At 37.6% G+C, this 10,665-nt stretch overlaps 1 protein-coding gene across 3 annotated transcripts; it reads right to left on the reverse strand.

Annotated features, from left to right (window-relative positions):
• Nucleotides 1–1,416: 1,416 nt before the first annotated feature.
• On the reverse strand, nucleotides 1,417–5,820 carry LOC113711255 (internal alternative NAD(P)H-ubiquinone oxidoreductase A1, mitochondrial-like). Of its 3 annotated transcripts, none has more exons than XM_027234421.2 (9): nucleotides 5,080–5,820; nucleotides 4,716–4,929; nucleotides 4,457–4,617; nucleotides 4,215–4,280; nucleotides 3,802–3,965; nucleotides 3,265–3,379; nucleotides 2,197–2,376; nucleotides 1,945–2,099; nucleotides 1,417–1,644 (listed from the first exon to the last, which is right to left on the reverse strand). In XM_027234421.2, exons 1-8 carry the CDS (start codon nucleotides 5,581–5,583, stop codon nucleotides 1,947–1,949), a joined length of 1,557 nt encoding a protein of 518 aa, XP_027090222.1. In that variant the 5' UTR covers nucleotides 5,584–5,820; the 3' UTR covers nucleotides 1,417–1,644; nucleotides 1,945–1,946. The 3 variants fall into 3 exon arrangements, with proteins under 3 accessions (XP_027090222.1, XP_027090225.1, XP_071917033.1); XM_027234424.2 differs by having other exon boundaries at nucleotides 1,417–1,638; nucleotides 5,080–5,811; XM_072060932.1 differs by having other exon boundaries at nucleotides 5,133–5,517.
• Nucleotides 5,821–10,665: the final 4,845 nt, after the last annotated feature.

A 10,665-nucleotide genomic window follows, 5' to 3' on the forward strand; every position in this document is an offset into this window, starting at 1 on the left:
AATAGGTAATGCGTATTTGCCTATAAATTATACTCCTTAGAGTTTATTAATTGTTAATTGATTTGTAGTACTTTGTCGTTCATTGGACATGTAGTACAAAGGAAAAATTTGGTAAAAACTTTTAATTTCACTCCCTAAAATAATATTTTAATAGTTTGGACTGAATTTGCAAAGGATTAGTAACCTCAGGGGAGGTTAGTGTAATTGTTCAAACCACATGGGAGGTCAGTGTAAATGTCAGAAACCTTAGGGGAGGTTTCTGTAATTATCCCTTATATCAATTAATAGACGGTATTAATAACTTGATATGAAATTCAAGGAACCCTTTCCTTCAAAAAAAAAATAAAAATTCAAGGAACCCAGCACCCTAAGAAAAGAAAATAATTTCTTGTACAAAGTAATTCGTCCATATTGGAATATGGATTAGAAATTCCATAATCAGGTTTACTACCCAATTGATCCAACATGGCGAATAGTAGTAGTAGAGTGTTTCATTTCATAACCCCTCTCTTCTCACGTTCCAAGAGAGAGTTGACCGTGCAGTTCCCCGCTGGTTACGTTACAATCTCTGGTGCTTATTAGTACTACCCATAGTTGTCAAAATCGCGATCCGGATCGTAGGATCGTACGATCCTACGATCCGGATAACCAAAATCGATCCGGATCGTATGCAGAGTCGCAAATCATATTAATTTTTTGCAGGATCGCATAGAATCGTAGCAGGATCGTGCAGGATCGTTCAGGATCGTTCAGGATCGTATAGGATCGTAGGATCGTAGGATCGTACGATCCTACAATTTTTTTGTAAATTTGTGAAATACGAAGCTCCATTTTGCAAATAAATGAAAATATTTGTGGTATATTTGTAATTTATCAAAGAATTGCAACCTTTAATTGCAATTAAGAGCTTTTGGTAGGATCTTACGATTCTACGATCCGATCCTACGATCCGATCCTGTGAAACTAAAATCGATCCTACGTAGGATCCCGATTTTACAAACCTTGGTACTACCACCACCATGTGTTTTGACACCTTCAATTGGGATGGTTTTCTGTTTTGACACCGTCAATGATTTTTTATTTTTTATTTTTCGGGCGCATCCCTTCCGCGTCTTTGCACTGACCCCAACACAGCCTTTCATTGGCTCTGACGGTTCCCTGCCCCACTCCTAAGACCTTTTGTAAAGTACTCTTATCACATTCCTTCTTCTCTTTTGGGAAGAATATGCGGTTTCTTTACAGTGTAGTTCCCAAAACGATTGCTTCCATGGAAAATTTTTAAAAGATGGCAGGCAACGTGCAAATGTTTCATGTGTGGCGCGTCCGTTGCTTCTAATAAATGCAATTCTGTTTTACAGCGTAATTCCATCTTTTTGGGAACAATGGGGTTAAGAATCGTTTAGTCCAGCAGCCGTGTGAGCACAAGGTGGCTTTTGAATTACTTAAATCCAATTGAACAAACAAGAAGGGAAGCAACTATACCAATCACAGAAGGTCGCTTGCTTAATCAAGCAACCAATTACAAGTAAATTTGTTTGTTTTTTTTCCTTCTTTTTTTTTTGGCAAAATACAAGGGCTTTATTCCTTCTGCTGTTGCGAAATCATTTCTGCAAAACCATTCATTTGTCCAGCGAATACCTGTTCCTGCAACCAAAAACATATGATCTCCTTTCAAGTGCATAGCTTGATTCCGCTATAGCTGAATGAAATATTTTATTGTATACAAACCTAAAGCTTGACAATAATATCTAAAAGTGCTCCTCCACGTCTCATTTTCTCATACAGTGTCGTAGTATTTTTGTTCCGATTTTTGCCTTGAATTTTGTATTCTTAAATACTTGCAAAATCATATTACTTGATTCAGAAGTATCAATTCCATGATATATTTCGCTGCTACATACACGAGGATGTATCTAATGCGAGAGAGCGCAATCTTCTGGTTACCTTCATATACGACTTATATCACGGCCAAATACAAGGGTCGTTAACCAGTTGATTGCTACGTAGAATCTGTTCCTCCAGCTTATGACACGCGTAAGATAAGCAGACCGCCAGACAAACCAGCTTCCAAATCCAGCCACAGATAATCCTCTTGCCTCCTGTACAAGGCCTCAAGAAACTGAGCCACCCACCAGAAGCAGTTTAACAGCCACAACAAAGAAATACACATACAGATACATTGGGTCATTAACTAACCTTGCTCTGCCTGAGGTCCACAAGGGCCTTGTATCTACCAATGGTCGCCATGCTCCCCAAATGCCTATAGACAAATGGAGACCCAAGATCGATCTCCATTGCAGCATTGGCACGTCCACCACCAGCTTTACCAATCCTGTTCAGTTCTTGTGCTAGATATTTTCCCTGCCGCTCAGCAACCTGGCCAATGTATACATTGCAGAAACAAATTACTTGCGATAGTAAAAGTACGTCAAATTGATGTAGTGCCAGCCGGTCCACCAATATGCAGCCACAAATCTTCAACCACACAGTGCAACACAAGAACTAGAGATTTGCTACATGCAAATCTGTTGTACTTGCTAAAAATTCATGTCATGATAGTCAAGAATTGGCAGTATTGATCAACCTTAGCAAGGAACCCAGAAGAGGGCACCCTACCTCGTAAAACTTATTACCACTGTTGGAACAAACATTATGCAATCAACAGTTAAGGATTTGTTACATTGTCCAAAAACTGAACAACTGGAAAAAAATGTAACCTGGATATATATATATATATATATATATATATATATATATATATAACAATAACAACAAAAAAACAGCAATCTCCTCATTGAACCAAACCTTTGCTAATTCACAAGTTCTCTTTCAAAATTCTTTACTCACATTCTGTTAGCCTTTTGTTTTTCATTCAACAATCTGTCGAGAAAAGAGCAGAAACTAAGCTTGAAAAAAAGAATATTGGAATTATTGAAGCACGAGGAAGGTAGTCTGGGATATGGTTTTGGGTTTGGAAAAGTAGACAGATCCAGTACACCTTTCTATGGGGAAATGCAAAGCCAGAACGGATCATATCCCAAGCATGACGAAGTCTAGCTTAGGAGTTCCATAATAACTTATCAAAATGAAAGGGAAGAAATGAAATCCAAAATGAAATTTCAAACCTATACCCACTTAACCATATATAACTTATCAATTTACTGGATAGAAAAGAAAGAGTTACCACAAACGTTCTCCAACTATGTAACAATTATAACACTTTTCACACAAAATTATCTGCATTAAGTATTTTCCTTAACTTACCTGAGCCAGAGCTGGAAGCACAGGCTTGCCTGTAGATTCAAGAAACCCACAGCAGTCACCAATAGCAAAAACATCCTGCACAGCAGGGACACGAAGCCACTCGTCTACCCCTATCCTGAAGATGCACGAACTGTTGTAATAAGTCTTTCAAGTGCAGAAAATAAAGAGAAATTGGAAATGGAAAAGAAACACAGCCCTGTGGTAACATCTAGTGATCAACAATTTGACTACATAACAATCATGTAAAACTCTTGGAGGCAGTGTAAAATTACCATGTGATGTTCCAAAATCAAACCTTAGTCAATTCAAGTTGATAGAAACCTGGATGGATAAACTTGTAATTCTATCATATGGAAGAATCCAAATCTTTTTTCTTTCTCTTTTTTTTTTATTGGGGGTGGAGGGCGGGGAGCTAATATAAGTATCTAGGAGAAGGAATAAATTTTTATCCATTTGGAGGCCAATAACCTTATCAGAAGCTTAAGCTTTCAAGAAATCTGCATGTATAAAAGCAGAAGGTATCGAATCCATGCTGACCTTCCCCCAGGTGATTTGGGAACATCCAGGGATTTGACAAAAGGTGAAGGGCCAACGCCGGTAGACCACACCAGCAGACCATAAGGTACATCAGTCCCATCACTAAGAACTATCTTCTCAGGTTGAACATCCTTCACAATTCCACGAACTAGACGAACTCCTGACTGAGAAGCTACTAAATTAATAACAAAAATCACAAACAACACTATGAGGTCTGACATGCTAAATAGAAGTAAATTAAAAATACCAATTGGTAGCCAAGGTAAACAAAATAAACTACCTAAATCCCTAGTCACAACATCTAGGGCCATACTTTCATATGATTGAAAAACATAGAAATGACAATCGTTAAATTAACATCTCTGCACATATATATGTGCAAATGGACATACAAACTCTTACCAGGGTCTCACCTTAATCAACTGCTTGGTTGCGTATATCCGCAGGCGATCATCAAAGGAAGACAAAATCTCATTTGCCTGGAAATGAAGAAGCAGTAACTTGTTATGATCAATTAACACTTTGTGCAAAACGAGTATTATACAAATAAGTAATAATTGCAATAGGAAAATGTCAACGCACAACAAAAAACAAGAAGAAGAAGAAAAAAAAGAAAAGTGAAGGCGCGATACAGTATTTTTTTTATTAGCTTTACCTCAATCAAAGTAACGCGTATATAATCCTTGACATGAGCGTATCTCTGGCGGACATCCCTCGTGATAAAATCACTAAGTTCACCGCTGAACTCAACGCCTGTTGGACCACCACCAACAACTACACAATGTAGGAGCCTACGTTTCTCTTCATCACTAACTCCTGCCTCACCGGTACCGTATCAGCAAAAAGAGTCCAGAATAATGCTAGTTCATTCAAATGTGAGCAGAATGTGGGATATAAGGCAGCATAACGGATACCTGGCACATCAGAGATCATGAGATTAAGAAGCAATTTCCTCCGGATTTCCTGAGCATGATGAACCTCGCGTAGAAAAATGGCATGTTCTTTAACACCCCTGATGCCGAAAGTTGACGCTTCTGCTCCAGCTGCAATCACCAGCTTGTCATATGCAATGGTGAAGTTCCATGGCTCCAAAGTACCAGCTCCATCAGTTACTGTTTCGCAATTCACCTACCCCAGAAAAAGGAAAAAAAAAAAAAAGAGTAATGACCACTAAACAGCTAAGGAAACTATGCTAAAAAAAGAAAAATATTGCTTTCTTAACACGAAATTTATAAGTATTAGCGATGATCATCAGACCAAAAATGAGGGAATATATACCAGATGGTTTTGGAAATCAACGCCGGTGGAGTTAGCAAGGAAATAGTACGAACCGGGTTCCCGAGAAATGGCAGGTTGGATCCTTCCAATGGGTTCGGCAACAGACCGGAATTCCAGAGTGCCGACGCACGTGGAGGCCAGCAATGGAGTGAAGACCATGTGATTCCTGGGGGAGACGCAAACGACGTCGTAAATGCCGGTATCGATATCTTTAATGAGTCTGCATCCGGCCCATCCCGAGCCCAAAACCACCACCCTCGGCTTCTCATCCCCCTTCGTGGGCGCGAGCCCAGCATACCTCGCGGCAATAGTACCAGCTCCACTGCCTTTATCACTCACGTCCGCCTCCGCCGCCTTCTCTTCGGTGGCGGCGGTGCTGAACTGTGTCAACTGGTGGGTAAAAGCATAGGAAAGTGACGTAGCAGTAGTGATGGGTTTGAGGGATGACTGTGTTCTGAAGGTCGTAGAGGAGGAGAGGTGGATGAGATTTCTGAACCAAGGCATGGCGGTTTAAGGTGGAAACTGTTGTTTTTAATATTTTATTTGTTTCTCTATGTAGTAGTAGTGGTAGACTGGTACTTTTGATGCTGGATAATGGATTTAAGGGAGGATTGACATGAACGAATTGGTGATTGAGGATTTAAGAAGGGAATTGGAAGATTCTCTGATTTTTGGTATCCCCAGTTTTTTGGGGAGAAATAGAAGAGAGTTTCTGTGGTTTTGACGGAAAATGGATCGAGTACAGTCATACGAGAAATTATTATTATTATTATTATTGTCATTGGCTGCTGCGTGGGGAGGACGAGACAGGTGGCGGCTTGCTGGGTCAACAGATGGCATGATGGTGGTGGCTATTACCTGGTCGAGGATTCGGTGAAACAAAAAATTTCGCGCCACGCAAGAGCTGGAAATGTGGTACGGTGGTCTTTGTCCTTTTCTTTTTTGGTTTTAACAAAATGGTCTTTGTCAGTTGATAATATAAAAAAAAAAGAAGAAGAAGAAAACGGATATTACTTAGAAAAAATTGAAATAAACAAAGCCTTTGTGCCAGATCTCTTTGGCAAAGTAGTTTGTTTTTTCGTTTTTGTGCATAATTTCTTATATTGGTTTTCCATTTGTTGCTCGATGAAGTTCAGAAGTTAATTACTTGATCTATGTTGTTTTTCCTTCTAAACTAACAATTTAATCTATTTTTATGTTACGAGGGAGGAAGGTACCCAACACCATTTGTATGGAACTGGGCGTAAACTTGTTCCTTGAAAGATTGTTTGTTCGCGTTGGGACAAATTTGTTCATGTATTGACAGCCCACTACGCAGAAATTCTAGGCCCAAAATGATCTGTTTACGGGAAACATGTTTATCCTTCTTCCAACATTTAGGTCCCGTTTGGAATTAGAGTGCATTTATAGGGGGGAAAGAAAGGCCTTTTTACACATTAACGTATTTTTAAGGTGTTTGATAATTAATTTTTTATAATTTAATAAATTAAATTTTTGATAATTTAAAAGCACTCTTACTAAAAATAATTGTGTCAGAAGTATTTTTTTTTTTTTTTTACAAGTCATCATAATTTCAAACGAGCCCTAATCAAGATGAAATCACTTCTTATCCCGAAGGAAAAAGGGACAAAGAACACTTGATCATGCTATTCTTTGTTCCTACAATCTTATCCGCAAACTCTGATTGACTATTGCACATCCAAAGGAAAAGCAAAGCGAATTAGAAATGAAAATGTGTAGGCATCATTTTCATTGTACGTACAATTTGATGCGAGCAAGGGCGTAGACGTTATAGTTTTGATAAATTGACAACCTGCTCCTCCTCGATGAAAAATGACATTAAAAACAAAGCCTCTAACATGAATTTCATTGAATAAAATGGGGAATAGAGAAACAGCATACAAAACAACAACGCCTTTAACATGGATTTCATTTAAACAATAGTAAAGGAAAGAAAGAAACAGCATGCACAACATAGCCTTCAAAAAAAAAAAACTTTGCATTGTTGAACAGACAAGTGTCATGTAAGCTTGAAACTGTCGAGCGTTGCCCCGACGAAGCCCTCCTTAAGCATAGGACATCCATAACTGCAAATAAACAAACACATAGTATAATATAGGTGATCACATAGTTATCTGGCCTCCTCTGCTGGCATTTTTCCTAGGATCATGGCCCTTGTTAGCCGTAGCTGCAGCGTAGTCATCGAGCTTGGTTTTCAGAGATCGTCCTTCAATGCCGCCAACAGTCGTCTCGTCTTCTGCAAAATTAACATCGTCATCATCAACAAACAGTACTGAGATGGCTGGTTCTCATGACTTCAGAACCAATATCCAGTTAATAATTAAACCCCCATAAAAGAGAGAGTGAGAGATGCATGCATGCATGTTTAGCACAGAACAACTGACATTGAGTACGGTTTGTTCAATATAAAGATTCCCATCTTAATTATATGTTCACATCCATCGGCGATCGTCCGATCACTGCCACTGTCTGACATAGTTGGCTAATTGGTAGAGGTGGCAAAATGGGCGGGATTTGCTTGGGTTTGAGATGGAACCGAGTCATATGGGTTTGGGCCCAATCTTACCCATATGTGTTTTGGGACTAACTTGGGCGGGATCATTTTGGGATGGGTTTAGATTGATCCCGCCCAATACCCAAATCCATTTTCTACATATTTTTTTTCCTTTAATTCATTTTTTATTTTTATATAATTTTAATATTTTTGATTTATTAAATTTCTTTTAGTTTTATTAAATAAACATGCAAGTGCTTTATACTCAAGATTCCCACCAAAAATTGGATTAACAAATAAAGGAAAAGATAGATATACAGCCATATTCCAACATATATTAAGATGGCCAAGGTCCTTAGGATGTTGAATATTTATCCTTATCATTGTCCAAGGATGACAGGTCTAAACTAACTGAAATGCTGGAAATTCTTGTGGATAATGACTAGGAAGACTACTAGATTATATTCGCTGGTATGACTATAAAAATTGTTAAAGATAATTTTTGAATCTAAGATTCCGTTTGGATTGACTTTTTTTTCAAAAAATAAGTTTTTCAAATAAAATGTTACAGTAATATACAATAACTCAAGAAACATCCCATCCATATTAATATATCAAATATTTCAAAAAAATTTTATAGTAAAAATTTTTCATATACACTGCTACAATAAAATATTTCAAAAACACCTACCAAAAACAGCTAATCCAAACGGAGCCCTTGCCATTTGAGCCCAATGGGTACCCAAGTATTTCCCATCCTTTCCCATTCATTAATGGGTATAGTTGGGATGTGTCCCAACTTAAACCCAATACCAAATTATAATACCCATCCCGCCCAAAGTTCCTTTGGGCATGGGTAGCCCATTGGGACTTGGGACAAATTGCCAGCTCTACTAATTGGCTCGTAAACCGTCGTAACAGATACTACTATTACTATAAATTAAGCTGCGCGTAAAACAACAAAATCTCATCATAATAACATTAATACCGATAAACAAATATAAGAACCGAGGGGGAAGGGAAAAAAAAATATTTTTCTTTTTAGTGACCCCAGTATCAGGAATTACAAGCTTAAACACCCAGCGTGCAAAAAAAAAAAAATGAATGAAAAAAAAAAAAACATTTTGGGTGAATTTTTATGGTGATTTGTTTTTCTGGCTAAGAATTCATTCCAGGATGCGTGCCTGCGATGAAAACCGGTGGAAAGCCCGCATAGCATTTCTATGAATATCGGCAGATGTTTAGATAAGAAAATATAAACGTAGAACGATGACATTTGAAAGTACCTGATAGAAACACGGAGTTTCTAGCGGAGGCAACAACGAGAAAGGCAAGTAGAAGACATAAGCAGAGTCGACTTCCTCTTCCCATTTCCATCCTTCTCAGTTTTTTCACTCCTCAAGAAGATGGCCTGGTGTTGTGCAGTGAGTATATACGTAGAAGTCTTAGCGCTGGCGTTGTGCAGTGAGTATATATATGTATAACAAAGGTCATGGCGCCCCCCCCAAAAAAAAAAAAGCCATTTTCATTTTGGGGTACGTTGGGGAAGATTGCAGTTGACATTCGAGCAAATGGTTTGAGACATGATGTGAGAGTTTTGTGGGAGTATCCGAGCCGCGCATCGCATCTTGGGTCAACGGATTGCTGTTGCTTACCTAACTAATTTAAGGTAAGCTGCCGTTTACCATATGTAATTCCTTTAGTTGGGTAGCAATCAGAAACTTTACGGACTCCAGGAGATTGAGAAGCACATGGAATTAAACTTGTGACTTCCACGCCAACCCGTCCGAGATAGCAATTCAGTAAAGAATTCTTCATATACTAGTTTTTATAATTTCGTTGTCTTCATCTTAGTACCTTATTAACACATTGAAGGCTCCTACAAGTGAATCATCACACATTCAGCTCATTTTAGTACCTTAATAAATAGATTGAAGCCCAAGTAAGTGGAACATAAAAAGCTAGAAAGGGGAAAATAAATATGCAATTAAACGAGTTTTGAAGGAAACTGATAATCAAGCCATTTGTTACAAGGACAAACGAGTTTTTTGTCTGTCAAACGAGTGTCCACTTGTTAATGTGTAATTCATTTGTTAACATTTTTTCAAAAAATAGAGTTATTCAAATGTGTGCATTCACGTGATAAGTTGGATATATATATATATATATATATATATATTTTTTAAGGAAACCAGTTACTAATAGTTAATTGCTCCAGCATTTGGATAGTTTCCGTTGACATTCCTAAGCCTTCCATATATATATATATGGAAGCATGAGACATGGTTTCGACATTGATTTTTTGGGTTTTCTTAAATGGGACTCGTTAACATATCTAAAATTTACCCAATTTATCATATATATATATATATATATATATACATATTAATAATTATTACTCTTCCTTATTTAATATATATTAAACCGGAACATTTTTCTTATTAATGTATTTTGATTTTTAATAATAAACAAACAAGCAGGCTTGTAAACGATCATACACATTTTTCTTAATATTTAAAAATTATATACCCATGGCTTTGGCTCTTCGGTTTCGGTTCCACTCCAAAATGGATGTAGAGAGAGAGAGAGGGAGGGGATGATTGAAAAAAGAAAACGAATATTTCAACAAGGAATTTCCATTTTATAACGTGTCCGTCCAAAAGCATCTCTTTAATCTCACAACCCAACCATTCAGCCAAAAAATGAAAAATTTTCTCATAATCCAAATCCAAACAAATTTAATGAAAGAACACTACTACTAGGAAAATTCGCAGCCCCACAGAAGCCAATTAATGCTAAGTAATACTCCTGGCAAAATCGAAACTGTTTCCTGTAATGGCTCACATTATTAATTTCGGCTGCCACTCACGGCCGCGGGTTCGCGTATTTATAAGATACATGCTGGTTGTTTCATATCCAAGATTCAGCTTAGCTAATCACAAGGGTTTTTGGTTTGACTCTCTAACCTAATCTCTTTTCTTATCCCCTCTTGTATGATTTTGAGTATCCTCTTGAATAAAAAAACGTTTGATTGTTCTAAACAAAAACTAGGATAAAGAGTTTGGCTAATG

The sequence above is a fragment of the Coffea arabica genome, chromosome 1e (genome assembly GCF_036785885.1).
Source record: "Coffea arabica cultivar ET-39 chromosome 1e, Coffea Arabica ET-39 HiFi, whole genome shotgun sequence".
NCBI lineage: Eukaryota > Viridiplantae > Streptophyta > Magnoliopsida > Gentianales > Rubiaceae > Coffea > Coffea arabica.

Coding starts and splice junctions, on each gene's coding strand:
- LOC113711255 (XM_027234421.2), bottom strand. CDS start 5,583: ATGCCTTGGTTCAGAAATCTCATCCACCTCTCCTCCTCTACGACCTTC. Junction 4,930..5,079: donor TTGATTTCCAAAACCATCTG/GTATATATTCCC, acceptor TTTCTGGGGTAG/GTGAATTGCGAAACAGTAAC. Junction 4,618..4,715: donor CATGATCTCTGATGTGCCAG/GTATCCGTTATG, acceptor CCGGTGAGGCAG/GAGTTAGTGATGAAGAGAAA.